Here is a 15993-nt window from a genome sequence, read left to right on the forward strand (position 1 = left end):
TCATGGGTTAACTTCTCTTAAAGGAATGCTTCACCAATTTGGATTAAGCGTTGTATTACTAGAATAGTATTTTTGAAACATCAGTCATTTGAGGAAATGCTCCTTCATTGTGACCCAGGAGACATTAGCGTATACACACATTTCACAAGTCCCACTTTCGCACAATCCAGTCTGTAAAGTGGGTAAAGTGGAAATAATTACTTAAAGTTTCCACCCAGAGAGGAGGAGAAAAAAAAACAAAAAAAAAAACATCTTTCTGTATATGATCAGTTTTTGAAAGAGCTACTGAAGTGACACTTCCACCGCAGCACCACAGTATTATCCTGAATATATAAATTGTGAATGTCTCTTGTTGGCTCAGGAGAAAGGGAGGCGAATGAAAAGCTGACATCAGGTAAATGACAGGCTTTGACATCTGCTTTCAGACAAGGTTGTGTTTATTTCTCCTTCTCCACACCTAAATATTATCTTCATGCCCCGTGATAAACCACAATGTGCATAGAAATGATTTCAAATAACATTTTCAGGACCGTTTTCAATTTTCATGGAATGATGCTATTATATTTTTCTCACTTCCACTCGTCAATAGCCTGATGAAAGCTGGCTGCCTCTCCTTGTATCATTCACTTTCACTAAATCCGTTCTTATTTTGAAAGTTTGTAGTTTTTCATTATGGGCTCCTTGTGTTCCTTTATCACATATTTTTCTCTCTTTGTCTCTCCTCCCAGACTTTTATATTCATTTTTTTTTTCTTTTCCAGAAAATCATCCTCTCTCTCTTTTTTTTGTTTATTTGCATTTTCTGGCTTTATCCTCAACATGTTGCCAACTCCCTTCAATACCTTGGTCTTTTTTTCCCGCCAACCCTTCTCTGTTCTGTCAGCCCCTCACCAGCTGCTGCTTTATTCCAAACAACTTCCATCATTTTGATTTTATGCCACATCACTGTGGCCTCTTTTCCTATATGTGCTTCTCCTACTCTCTGTTTCTCTTTAGTTGTCTGATTTTGTCCTTCCCATAATTGCCTGTCTCATTTGAATGATGGGTGTCTCTGTCTTATGTGACAGCTGAGGTCAGATTCATTCAGTGTTTTCTGGATTACCTCAAGGGGGTATTTGAGCATTTTGTTTCAATACTATACTATACGATACTAAAGTATACTATTCTAGGCCCAAAAGATGAACATGTGCATCATGGCTTTGGCCACAAGCCTCATAGAGATTTTTAATGTGTAATGTTTTAGGGAACTAAACGCAATTATTTATTTGGTCTGTCCTTAACTTTTGAAATAGCTTAGTGAAATTATTGGATTATTTGTTCCGAGTTGTTATATATTTAAGTTATTGAAGTTCACGCTCAAACTAATATCATCATGTCACACTATTCCATATTCCCAATCTCACCATTTTGTACTGCACTGCCTGCTATTTGTCTTAATATTGTTACATTACATTCATAATTGATTGTCTTTTCTTATCTGTCTATGTACTGTATCTACTGTATATATAAATGTCAGTAAAACACATGACCCAAATCACTTAAAGGAAAAATCCAGAGTTATAAACATTCCAGGTTGAGATTTTCCGATAATAGTTACCGACTTTGATGATGTCAGACAAAACAACTTTGGCTAAAGTGCTGGCTTCTTTAGAGTCCGTCTGCACTTGCGAAGTTATGTACACTTTGGTTCGTCTGTAGGAACCCTCTCCTCACTGCCACTGAAGCGAAACGTTATTTTGAGCCTTACAGCAGTTATAAAAATGACGCCCTGTGCACTGCTGTTTTAGCTCGCAAAACATGACATTTCTCAAAAATTGTCCAACTGGCATGCGATGTTATTTTCCAAAAATAGACCTAGCATGTCTGTAACTCCAGATTTTACACATCAAAGTTACATAGTGCCACAACAGCTGGTGTACTTACAGTAAATCCTACCTACCTAACTATCTTGTTACCTATTTACCTATTCATCATTTAGTTTTCTTACAAATAATTAACTAAACTTGTTGATTAATCAACATTAGTACAACAAAATTAAGTAAAATATGAAGTATTATATTGGATTAGGGGCCAGACTAAGGTGCTAAGTTGTTTTTTCCCTTTTTGGACAGTGACCTCAAAGCAGCTAACTTAGAGTTCTAACTTTTATGAGTTGGTCTGAATATGCACATTAGGAAGGGAACTCACAGAAACATTTATTTATTGTTTTTAAACTTTACGATCAGAGAGGGCACATCATGGCTGTCTTAATATACAGTATATACTCACTCCAAATGAGTGTGTGTCCTTAAGTCACTGAATATTTTCAGGTTTCAGTTGAAACTAAATGTTGGCTGATAATGATCACAATTTGAATATGTGGTCATTACTGTGCATTTAAACCTACTTCATTAAAATGACACATTATGTATGAAGATAAGAGTGAGGCGCAGGAAAAGTTTGACTTTTGTATGACACTGACCTCCTGCTTATAATTTAAATTTCATCAATTTTTAGCGACATGGCAGTTACATAGTGGCTCGCACTGGGGTTGTGTGTGCATGACCTATACAGTAAATGGCAAAAATAAAGCGGTTCTCTGCAGTAAAATCATCATTTGATGTGGTTTATGCAGACTGTGCCCTATGGACTTTATATTACTATACAATTGCTTGTTTATTTATCAAGTAGGAGTGCTCACACTGAACTTCTCCTCTGTTCTGGCTCACGCATGTTTTCACTCTCTCAGCACTCTGACAATGTTTGTTCTTAGTAACTCAAGGGGCCCGTCATAAAAGCTTGTGGAAGCAGTTCAGAGAGTGTGGCAATGAAATGGTTAACAAAACAAGTTTTTTCTTTTTAAGTACAGAGTAAATATCTTGCTTCCCCGTCCATATCAGCTGAACACAGGGTTTGTGGAATTTGCATGCAATTAAACACTATCCTTATGTTAAACTTTATGATTTAAGAATTACTTCACTAAATCATGTTATAATCTTGTGTTAACTAGAAAAATAACAAAGGTCATCCCTACCAAATGCTGCCTCGGTTTTCCCTGCTCTCATTGTGCCTGAATTCCAATGCACAGCAAAGTATTTTAAATAGCAGTTCATTTCCCACCAGCTCTTTTCTCTCGGTAGCTTTATTTGTAACACCATGACCTTTGCAAGGCGACAGTGTTTATTGTCACTTTACTGTCGTTCAGTGTCAGAATTATGAGCACGATAACGCTGTTTGCTAAACTGCGAAACACACGCGACGACATGAATAAACAAGCGCTAATGGTCGCTGAGATTGTTTGGTATAGTGACACAATAAATAACGTGTGGTTTTACGATGTTTTCTGTTGCTGCGTTATTTAACAAGACTGACTGACCGACCAACTCGTCTCAGTTTTTTGTGCCGTTCCCTTACACTGCAACAATGCAATGAAAATCACATTTTTCATGACACGTTGCTTATACGTGGTAAACATTATAATACAATAGAGTGCGTAAAAGGAAGTCATTTAGTGCATGGGAAGAATGAGTCTTCAATAGAAATAACATAAACATGAGGGAACTGACATGAGGGACTTTAATGATCAGGGCAACAGTGAATACAAATCCAGAACATTCTTAATATATCCCAAACGTCAGGTTTCAGTTTTTGTTTCCCTTTACATGCATGTTTGGGAAAAAAAAGACAAACACATGCCACAGCAATGATTTGTGTTTCTTTGTCAATAACACACTCTATAATTGTAATTAGTGGTATAGGCAGGTTTATTTAAAAACTGTACACAAGTGCAGTTCTAAAGTACTTGACTTTCAATTGTGTGTTTAAAACAACTTTGTACTCCATTTTAATGTAAAATACTGCAAACATACGACAGTAGAGTTAAAATTGACAATTACTGACTATTCAAGTAATTTCTAAACATTACTCAAGTAATATTTATTCAACAATACAACAAAAAACATCTTCTGCTGTTGAATACAACGTGGTAAACTGTGTATATTTTAAAAACATGCAGTAGTCAAACAAAAGTAGTAAAGATCCACTGTGATTAACTATTTCAGACCATTTATTTACCTTATAATGAGGAAAAAAAATCAACACTCTAGTAAACCAGTAAACCAATAACCAGTAAAATTAGAAGTAACTCATTACAGAGTAAAAATCCACTTGCGTTCACACAGGCCTGGAGATCATCTGTGGAGAAAAAGAAGGGAGACAGAGACTTTCACTTAATCATTCTGCACAAAGTGGTATGCAACCTTGTGTGTGTGTGTCCTTGAGTGTGTTCTCTGGAATAAAATTAATCTCAAGCAATACAGTGTTTTGTATGATCAGGGCTACAACCTCTATGACCAAAAATACAAAACTCATTTTTAAATAAATTAAGCATTAAGTACTGTGAATATTGCCATAAAATGATACGTGTGCAAAATGTGCAGATGTGTATGTTTGTTTGTGTGATTGAAAGGTCTAGACAGACAGACAGACAGACAGACAGACAGACAATTAGTGTGTGTCTAACCTGAGACTCTCTGTACAGTTGTTACTAATTGGTTCCAAAGCTGACACTCCTGAGCCTTCATCATTGTCTTCTGTTCTGGAGGGTTGGAGCTCAGAGTGATATAGTTCTGCTGATCAGTGGTGAACACCGGCCAGTTGGCTCCATCAATCTTTGGGTCCCTGAGAAAAAAAAAAAGAAGCAAATTTAAGACAATTCAGCTCGGAGGGTTCTTACACCGTCTGACAGAGTGGCTGACTGTTGGATTAAGTTTACCCTGTCCGGGCAAAGTTGGTCCAGTGCTTCATAATCGTCTTAGTGATGTTCACTTCATTCTTCGTGTAACCCAGCGATGCGTTCAGTGGCATTCCAAAGACGAATTCAATCTCATATCCGTGCATCGTGCCCATCCATTCTGGCCAAGGATTGACAGATGACCGGTGATCAAACAAATAAAGGAACGTCTTGCCACCGCGTAGTGAATACCTGAAAAAAAAAACATGGGGCTTATGTCAAACATGGTCGGGGGTTAATTAACAAACATACTGTAAGTGCAGGAACAATAAGGACGAATGAAAACAGCCCTTTTTTCCCCCCCTAAAATTAATTCATTAATTCTAAACATCCAGCTAGATGGGAAAACAAATGGTTTGAAAACCTCATTAATTTGATTAGCACTTTATTGCACTCTCACAGTGAAGGCGCCAATGCAGAGAGCTCTGGCCAAAAGGAACAAAAGAAAAAGAAGTTTTTATGTGGAGGACTGGCATCAATAAAGGCATTTGCTAGAGTGCAGAAGCTGCAACAGTGGAGTGCTTGGGAGAAGAATCTGTAAACTAACCAGGGCCTGTAGACCAGGAAGTGCACTGTTTAATTTAAGTCTATAATTTGCCAATGTCCCAGAAGAGTTTCTTTCAATATGACTAAACCACAATTCAGCATATGATCATTTTGACTGAAGTGTGTTTCTTCATGACATGTGGATGTGCTGAATCTGTAGAATATTCACAGACAAAATGTTTTTCCATTAAAACATTATCCCACTTGTTCAGAGAAACAACATTATTGAACCATTTTACGTTTATTTTTAGGCACACATTTAGTTTCTATTCAATACTGACACACATCCATTATTTGAACCTAAATTGATTGAATCTAAACTACCATGTTTCCTGAGCTGAAGATGTAAGGTGCAAGTAATGCACTGACATATTTTCTTTTCCATTCATTTTGCCACTGCTTATCCTGATCACTTTCATGTGAAGAGTGCGAGCAGAACAGGCTTATGTGCCTTTTGCTGAGCAACTTGCTAAAAATGTCCTCCAAGCAAAGACGGACTATGCTGACCATGAGTATGGTCTGAGTGCTGAGAGTTTTGGATTAAACCACGATCACTGGTTTCTGCATTTTCTTGTGACAACTAACATAAAGGCTGTTGTATGTATATCATGTATCACACAGTGAAATGCATTCATTTCTAGTCTTCTCACTAGAAATGATCATAACTCATGACTGTCAATCAGATCGCAACATTAAAATCCCAGATTTTCTGTTTACCATTGAGCAAACTCCATCACAGGACAATCGAACATGTAGTCTCCATTCAGACGACTCAGGAAGTCACGGTTTTTCACCCTGTTGTCCACATCTGTCCAGTCAGTGTACTGTAAAGTGACTGCTTCTCTTGTGACATGACTTGCGTTTGGCAGTGAGAGGTTCACTCCATGCAGGAACTGATTCCTGGTTATGAGACTGTGACCAATATTGCTAAATCCAGGCACCCCATAAACCACCGAGTAGGTCCCTTCATCTTTGTTTACGCCAATCAGCAAATCTTTCTTTGGAAGTACACCAGTCCTTAACAGCACCTACAGAACAAACAGAACACATGTTCACACTCATATTGTGGATGGATAAATGGGGGGGAGGAGTAAGTCGATCAGTTATCAGAATCTCATCTAATCATATCATGAAATGCAATGATTAAAAAGAGATTTTGAGTTTATTTTTCTAGTCCGATTACCTCGTATCACATGGCAAGACAAGAGGCTAAAACTGATTGTAGGTTATTAGAGCCTGTGCCCTGCAGAGCATCATAGTGGTGCCCAGTGTGGGCTATCACGAGTGCTTATTTCAAACATGACACTTCCACGTCCAGTGTGTCCTAACAGTTATTTACTGTCACACTGCTGCTGTCAATGCAGACACTCCAACTACATTGTAGACAGCCAGGAATTTTGCTTTTCAATCAAATTAGCCATATCCTCCTTACCCACCTGACGCCACCCAGGCTGTAATCCTTCTCAACTGATTAGCATGGGTTTAGGTCAGAAGAGATAAGGAAGAGAAAATGTACAGAAGGGTTCACCTACTTCAGGTTTATCCGGGAGGAAGTTCCCATCAACAATAGGGATAAAAGGTGATGAGATAGCCGATGAGATTTTTCCAGTATCCACTTGTTGCAAACAAGCCTCCAGTTTAGCTGAGTTGGACGTGGGACACCCCAGTGATTTTGCCAGACTTAGGGCCCTGGGTATTGACAATAAACAGAGCAATGGAGGGATGACAGAAATGGGCATAATGACAGTGAATGATGGACAGCAAGTACTAAGTAGTGTTTCCAGGAATGTTTGATTCACCACCATGTGTATGTTCCCATTATACTTTCAAAAAATTTAGCTATACATTTATATAGCTGTGAACATATTATAACTATGTCAACATTGTAGTACCAACTAGTTTCAGGATAGTAATCATACTGAGGGGACCCGGATGTCTAATGCTGCGGATCTCATGGTGTAACAAAAGTCTGCAGGGTTAATACACACAGCACTGGTTACAGGAGGATAACCTCTTAATAAAGGTCTTTTAATAAAGTAAGAATTAAGTAGTCCCTGAGCATCGTAACAGCTGGTTGTAGAGCTGCACGAAAATGAGCGCTCCTACAGACCCAAGCACTTCCGTTTTTGAGTATGCTTCTGGTGACGCTTCAAGTTGAAAAACACATATAGAAAGTACCTGCTCCAGGACTCAGTCTGACTAACCATGGCCCACGGTGCAGTGGGAGAGCCACTCTCCATCACAGCTCTGTGAAAAAGACGATGGCTCCCTGGGGACAAGAGGTGAAGGCCTACTGATGCTGCCCCGGCACTCTCCCCAAACAGAGTCACCTAGATAGATCAGCAAATCAGAACTGTTTATATCAGTAAAATCACCTTTTATTCCTGTTTTAAACAAGATAAAGGTCAAAACACAATTCACCTTTGAAGGATCCCCTCCAAAAGCAGCAATATTATCGGTGACCCATTGGACGGCTAAGCGCTGGTCCAGTAGACCAGCATTGCCTTGGATGTTCTTGTTGTCAGGAAGAGACAGGAAGCCAAAAACTCCAACTCTAAAATTCACAATCACAAGAATGAGGAAAGATATTCATTGTGATGAATGATAAGCTAGGCTAGACATAACTGTACAACAGTATCTTCGATTTCCTTACCTGTAATTCATTGACACTACAACAACACCTTCTGATTTACTCAAGAGGCGGCCATCATAAACATCCAGAGAGCTTGTTCCAGTCAGGAACCCGCCACCATAGATCCAGACGAGAACTGGAGCGAGCGGTGGAGGCGGAGTCTGGGTTTTATTGAAATGTGGGGTCCAGACATTTAGATACAGACAGTCCTCACTCAGAGGAGTGTTTGGGTTCCACATCTCTGCACCTTTGAACCCTGAAAAGAATGATCACATCAATAATTGGCAACAGAGAATGACTAGGACGACATTCTTGCAGCATTGCATAGTTTTCTCTAATACATTATTGCAGGATATATTTTATGACTAGATGTTAACCCTTAGAACACAGAGAGCATTTAGGCTGTTTTTTCCATTACTATGTTAAAACATACAGAGTATAAGAATGTGCAATGTAGATCGAGTGTTATATGGCCCTTTTCCACTGTGGTCCCAACTCGCCTTGACTCACCACGGCACGGCTTAAGTTGGTTTTCCACTACATAAAAAGCACCTACTCCATGTGGGCGGAGTCATCACTACACGGCTGCATGAAACTGCCTTGACTTCGTTTTACACACGACACACACAAATGAGTGGATAGAGACTTATAAAGCAGTTGTTTTCAGTGTAACTGAATCATTAGAATCAGTTCATTAAAAATGTAGGATTGTTAACTCTTTTTAACTGATCTACAGTTCCGCATTGTTCAGCTTGATTCTTGTGTCGGACAACTCTTCCTGTGACGGCACTCTGGCCAATCAGTGGCCGGCAGTCTAGTGATGTCACGCATAGTATCGCCTAAGCTCGCTTGGAACCTCGCCAGAGCAGGTACTAAAAAAAGTACCTGGTACCAGATACTATTCTAGTGGAAACACACCGTTACATCCTCTTTTTCAGCACAACCTATAGGCAATCGGATGATGTAATTATTTTTTTTTTTGACATGTTCACAAACTATAATTAACACACTTGAGCAAAAAGTACTGAAAAGTATTACTTTTTAAAAATATATATATGTAATATAAAATTAATCATAAATTTGACTCAAAAACACATAAGAACATGGAAAAATCATATTTGGTAAAGCCTGAAGACAAACACACACCCCCAGGATGTCCATAGAAGGACTTGTATATTATTCCCACTGCAATTTACCAAGGGTGCCCCAGTGGCACAGATCTGCGTGAGCACTAAGGGTTAAATAAAACGAAATGAAACAAAACACCAATGTCTTCTGTCCATATCTCTTTGTGCAGTAATATCTACAGTATATGTGGGGCACCGGTTCTCCATAGGTATGCATGCAAGTGGATCTCTCGCTGGCTCCAAACAACCCCTGACAGGTGGCTGTGTCTATAAATAGCAAAGTATCCATGACCAAGCACAAGTCTGTCTTGGGTGGGGGAAAAGGCCTGTATTCAGTTCAGTGTATGCTTTCAAAGATAGATAATATTGTATATCTGAACAATTTTGTAATTTCATCCGATTTTTTTACTATTCTCTAATACAGTGTAATGTCATGTGATCACTATTGGCTGGGAGGTTCATCTTTCATTGAAGCATGGACCTAAATGACAGAACTGAAGTGCTTTGCTGTTAAAGGATGAATGAAATCATGGTTTTGCTGCCTTTTTACCTATAATGTCCAGTGTGTAATATTTAAGAGGGTTGGCTGGCAGAAATGGAGAAATGGATATGTTTGTATGAGTGTCTGTTCACTATAAAATCAAATGAAAATTTTCATAGCCTTTGCACCACGTATTTCTATAAGAGCCTGAATATGCTGACAAAATGTTTCTGTCTGTGTAGCTCTCTCGTTTTTCAATATTGCTTATGATGAGAAGTCTTGCAGTTAAAGGTGAAACTTTATTTCTATTAACCATTTAAATTCATATGAATTTTTAAAATGTGACTATACCGTTTCCTCATTTGGTGAAAAAATTAAAGTAAATATTTTGTTCTTTGGTGCAATTTATCCCAGCAGAACTATGCTGATGGTAGATGTCTTTTCACACTTCAGTCATCTTCCATCTCAGTCAGCAGTGTTTCAACTTCACCCTTTAACACCGAGCGTATTGCAGACTCTGCATTACTGTAATTACGCAACAGTTTGTAAAAAATTCCGACGGTTTCTGAAACCTGAGAAGTCAAAGCCAACATGTGCTTATTACGGTGTTGATTTGGTTAATAATCGCTGTTGCAGGAGGCCGGCGAATCAGCGCCTTTGTCACCAGAGAGGAGAGAGTTGGAAAAACTTGTGGACATAGTTTCCTCTTTTTTTTGGACATTGAGACAAAAGCTGTTACTTTAAATATTGTAAACAGTTTCATACTGTTCAAATTTCAAATTTAACACACAAAATCTAGTGTTCATTTGTTCGTTATTTTTTTTCTTCATTTTAAATTCTTCTTTAACATGCAGTGAATTGTAAATAACTACCAGATATTGAAAATTATTCTGGAAAGATGGGCAAAAGCCCTTACTTACTTGGCTTAGGCTTATAGGCATTAAAGGGTTAAAGGAACACTTAATGCATCCTACCTGGAAATGTTTTGTCATCTTTCTGGTGGCAGGAAGCTGGGAATGTAGTGGCTTCTCTCACCCTTTCCCATTTCTCTGCCGGCTCTGGAGCTTTGAATCTCAACTTTCCCAGAGGTGGTTTTCCATAAGGAATTCCAAGAAATGTTCTGACATGGCCGCCCAGCACTGGCACCAACTTCCCTTGAACTTTCCCATGCTTAGTATTAACCAGAAGGTCATCCTGAGTGATGGGTGATGCAGCCAGGAAAGGAAGCAGCAGCAGAAGAAAAAAGGCAGCGTGTGAACATAAAGTGGCCGTCGCCATGGGAAATCCTGAAATGCAAAACCAGTTCATACAAACATTGTCACATTATTATTTATGGATTTAAATACAGCATGTTGAAATAGACATTGTATTATAAAGGATATAATAACAGATGATAGACTAAATCTATTTTAAATTGATTTTAAAGGTTTTAAATGGCACCTTACTATTTAAGTTCATTATATTTTCACATTGAGGTTTAAGCTATAAAATAAAAAATAAAGCATACTTCATAATCACAAATGGTATATGTTATATTGATATGTCACATTTATATTGTGAAGGGTTATTGATTATGGATAATTAGATAAATTATTTGTATTGTACGAGACGCATACGTTTACCTACTGGACTTTATTTAAACCAACCATTGAGTGACATTCGAGCCTCGCGCAGCTTTTATAACACACAGATCATACAAAGGATCGACAATACAAGATGACACGTTGCGAGTGTACGTGTGCGCGACATGAAGCGCGCGAGTGGCGCATTCGCGCGACAAGTGCGCTCGTTACAAAAGCAGAATGCGTGGAAACGTTAAACTCATTACGCACAAGGCGACGCATTAGACTTTGATCGCAAAATATCCCAGAGGGGGGGAGAGAAAAAAAAAAGAAGGATGAAGTCAGACGCGCGAGCAGATGCATTCATGCCATTTAAACGACCTCAGAAGTGCTGAACGGATCAACTTTACAGAAAGAAAGGATGGGGGAGGAAAAAGGAAAACTTTAATGACGAGCTTACCTTTAGCGACTTGATGGTGTGTGTCTGTATGATAAGACAAAACACACAGCGGTAAATAATAATAATAAAAAAAAAGGCGTGGACTCCCTGTCCAGCGTCTGTTAGGCAAACCCTGTCCTCCACCTCCACCTCCACCCACCGCAGCTGCCGCTACTATGTCATCTGCTGCAAGGCAACATAGTGGAAATCATTTAGGTCGCCCACAAACGCAGCGTGTGTCCTGGAATCAATCTCACATAATAAGTGAGCCATATTAAATTAAATTAAATGGACGGACGGATAGATTATTATTATCATTAATATTGTTATTAAAATAAAGGAAAGGAATGTTTATGCATGTGTAAGAGGCGCCCAGCTTTGTATGCTGAGGTTATATAGCTCACAATTATTTTGTAGATCTCCTACTGTAAACAGAAATTAATTTGCATTTATTTATTTATTTGATCTATTTTGGTGGTCAAATATCAAATAGCTGAACACATAATATCTGAGTCATACCTGGGTGTGGTGGTGTCAATTTCAGGGGCTGCATTCTGCACTTACATTAATATCATACTCATTATTAAAGCTTAGGAAGTCAGTATTTTTTTTTTTTTTTTATACTTTGTTCTCATGAAGCTTGAAAAAAAAAGAGAAAGTGTCAGATTCATATATATAGTCGACACATACATACCAGATCGAAGTAAATCCAGGTTTAGTAAATCCTCAGCTTCATTCATGACCTTGAAGTGTATTGAAGTTGATTGAGCACAATGACAGCGTCCACTTCCCGCTTATCATACCACTTACTTCCTCGTTTTCCTGTTCCACCTATACCCAGAGGCCAAAGCTGCAGAGATAAGTAAACTTTGGAATTTTTCAGGGCTGTGTCAACGTGGGTATGTGATTAAAAGGCGCCAATAGTTATGACGATATATGATGGTGTTAACCACAATTTATTATTGTAGTAATATTATATGGAAATATATTACTGTGCTCTCATTCGCATCAACCTGTTATCGATACGCCAACTTTTCCACCTCTCTCAAGCATAAAAACACATTTCAAGACTTTTAGAGTATTTCCATTCATGTGTTTTTATGCACAAATTGAAAATGTACATTAAAACAGGCTGATCACACCTACAGACAAAGGCACACAGGCTGAAGACGTGATTGATATTATTGTTGTTCAAGGAAAATATAGACTTGATGATCGCTAGAGCTGAGCAATAATTCAATGGCATATACTGCAATGTAATTTTAATTTGTTACTCAATTTGTATCGTGAATATGACTGATCGACTGAAATTTAACCCTTAGAACACAGTGCATTTTGGCATGGTAATTTTTTCTATTACCATGTTTACACATATACTGTAGGCTATAAGAATGTGCAAAATAGAGTTGTTTTCTTTTTTTCAGCCCAACCTATAGGCAATCTGATGAAACATGTCTTTCCTTTTCACCAACTGTATAAACACACCTGAACAAAAAGTACTCATAATGTTTAGAAAACGTATTGAAGTTTTCACTTGAATAAATGACTGTTCTCTAGGACAGAAAATAATTGAGAACCACTGCTTTAAAGGCGACATAGAATGCTTGTATCACACATATATGTTAGTTATGGAGGTCTACTTACATATATTAACTTGTTTTCATGATTAAAAACCTCCTAATCGCTGCAAACGAGCCGATCAAAATATCTCCTCGCTGACGCTCTCGTCAGCCGCGCTGTTTCAGACCAAACAGTTGCTGTGATTGGCCAGCCAACGAGAGCTTTCCTACTGTCCTGTGATTGGCCAGGTACCTGGAAGTGACGTAATAGATAGGCCAGCTCTCAGATACACAGCTCCCCCTCTGGCACGGTGGATGCTCTGCATCTCAGCAGCTACAACGTGACTAGTTCTTCTTCTTCTTCTGCGGTTGAATGTACGCAACCGGATGTGCCCGGACTAGTGCCCGCACCGGGAGGCGCTACGGTGGTGAGGATTTCTGATGACGACATCAAATTAAGGAAGTGTCGATCCGCTTCGCAGAGCCCAGGAAAACAATACAACACTATTTTCTCAGCAGTGGCTGAACTGTTTGTTCTGAAACTTTAGGGTTTCATAAACGAGGTAATGACGCAGATACACACACAAACGCAGCGTTAATTGGAGCTTCCGGTCTATGTCACCTTCAAACAATACAAAACCACATTTAACCCCATGGCCTATGCAAGGACCTATTAATATTTCTGTCTCCCTTTCTTGGTGGATATCAAGCCAAGAGAAAGGGAACCATGGGAGGTCTGGCTTGTACATGTACAGCTCAGCAGGAGGTTTGGACAGATGTACAGCCTGAGGTGAGAAGAAAGGCTCCAAACAGGAGAGAGAGAGAGAGAGCACACGATAAATCTGACAGCACCATCTTCACTCAAACCACGTCTTTAAGGATCAGGCAGTTGACAAAATTACAGGGACTTTCTAAAAAGTGTTTTCCCTCTCCATTCCCTAATAAGCATGGGACTGGAATGTAAACTCCACCTCTTCACAAACACAGACACTCCTACAATTAATTCTACTCATGTCCTTTTAACATCAGTTTCCTGTTGAAAGCAGGGATAGGTAGTGGCACAGTGAGATAACAAATATCCAATCATGATGTCCTAGAGAGGGCTATTGGTTTTTGTCATGTTCTGTATGTCTCAGTTATTTATGCGTGTGTTTGTGTCTGAGGTAGAGCAAAGGGCAGAGAGAGGAAGAGAGCGGAGACAAAGAAAGGGATTAGGACAGTTTGTCCAACCAATGATGCTCGGGCCAGATACTGACGGCTTCTTTGCCCCAGTGTCCAGTGTGAAGCTGTAGTTTATACATGTATGTACAAAAAGTCAAACTTTGAGGACGATGTTAATACCATTTGGGAACATAGGCATTTACAAGATGGTGCACATCAGACACGACACACACACGGGGAGAACTACACGTACACATACACCAGATTAAACACAGAAGAAACTGTCTCCCTTCCCCTTCACAGTTAATAAAGCAGTTGTCCTTCACTGACATAGGCTCACTAATTGTTTAAACTGACATAGACTGAGAAAAGGGATTGGGGATGTTCCTTTAAAAACTGCTGAACTGAAAAAAGAAGAACAAATGGGTTTGAGTGTGGAATTGAAACTGACAAGGTCAAATAGGACAGAGTGGGACTAAGTGAAAATACATTTCCACTTAGTTGTCCAGTTATCAATATTATCACTTACTCCTTGTGTCCATGTGCTTAAGGTTGCATGGGCAGGCCTGGTTGGAGGCAGTGGCCTTGGAAGCTAAAGGGCGGCAGCCTAATCAAAGCCTGAACTTAAAGTGTGTGACTTTTGGTGATTTTTGTTGTTTATTTTATTATTCTGCCTCATTTTGGTCTGTGTGAACAGAACATAAGTAACTTGCTGTGCTTCATGTGAGTATGAACACTGGTGAACAATACTATCAGACCTATATTAGAGTGTTCATGCACCAGCAGTGCAGACGGGGAGGCAAGTAGACATATTTTAATTTTTATTTTTTCAACAGTAGATTTCACTTTTACTACTTTTAGTGTAGATAAATGTGCACTTTTATGGAGTGTCGTTTTTCTTAGACGTTATGTAAAAGCGGAAATACAATCATCGTCATCATCCCTCAGACATTTAAGTCTGCAATGCTCGCCTAATCTTTTTTTATTTATTTACTTTACTACTTACATTGTGTACTCTTTTTTTTTTTTTTCACTGCTCCATGCTGTCGTGTATGACACCATGTTACTAATAATAGGTCACTTTGACCAGTGCCCACATCCATATTTGGGACAGATGTCATTCTTTGAGTAATATGTCAACATGGTCCTCATGCATGTCATAGACAGATTATCAGGGATTTACCGTGTTTATTCTCCAGTCGACCGATGGTTGAAAGGTTAGAGTTGTGTGACTGCATGAGGGCAGGGTAGTAACTAAGCAAGGGCTTTCTCTGTGTGTGTGTGTGTGTGTGAGAGAGAGAGAAAGAGAGCATGTTTGTGAGAATGAGAGAAAGAGGAGGCGGTGGTATACAATGTCATTTGAAATTTTACTTTCAGTTCAATCATGTTGAAACACTCAAGTGTCTTGCGACCCATTTAGTGTCCCATTGCTCCCATATCTATGCCAAACTCACCGCTTACACACACACACACACACACACGCACACACTCAAGTGTCTTATCAAGTTGCTGCGTGTCTGAAGTGTTGTTTTTATATTGCAGCCATATTTCATTTTGGCCCACTTTCTTTAAATTGCCTATGGGGTTTTGTACGGGGAGAGGAACTATCACATTTATATATAGGATTGAAAGAAAGGAAAGAGAGGTGGGAGACTTACTTATGTTCTTATTCCTTTTCTGTGCCTCCGTCGTACTCTGTCTTCTGCCCCTTCTCCC

General features: G+C 39.0%; 1 protein-coding gene across 1 annotated transcript; it reads right to left on the reverse strand.

The window, feature by feature from the left end:
* Nucleotides 1-3536: 3536 nt before the first annotated feature.
* LOC131462070 (acetylcholinesterase-like) lies at nt 3537-11721 on the reverse strand. The gene is made up of 10 exons (XM_058632977.1): nt 11579-11721; nt 10531-10842; nt 7970-8204; nt 7738-7870; nt 7495-7646; nt 6849-7005; nt 6034-6344; nt 4753-4962; nt 4501-4658; nt 3537-4172 (listed from the first exon to the last, which is right to left on the reverse strand). Exons 2-10 carry the CDS (start codon nt 10832-10834, stop codon nt 4081-4083), a joined length of 1752 nt encoding a protein of 583 aa, XP_058488960.1. The 5' UTR covers nt 10835-10842; nt 11579-11721; the 3' UTR covers nt 3537-4080.
* Nucleotides 11722-15993: the final 4272 nt, after the last annotated feature.

Source organism: Solea solea, chromosome 7 (genome assembly GCF_958295425.1).
Source record: "Solea solea chromosome 7, fSolSol10.1, whole genome shotgun sequence".
NCBI classification, from domain to species: Eukaryota; Metazoa; Chordata; class Actinopteri; order Pleuronectiformes; family Soleidae; genus Solea; species Solea solea.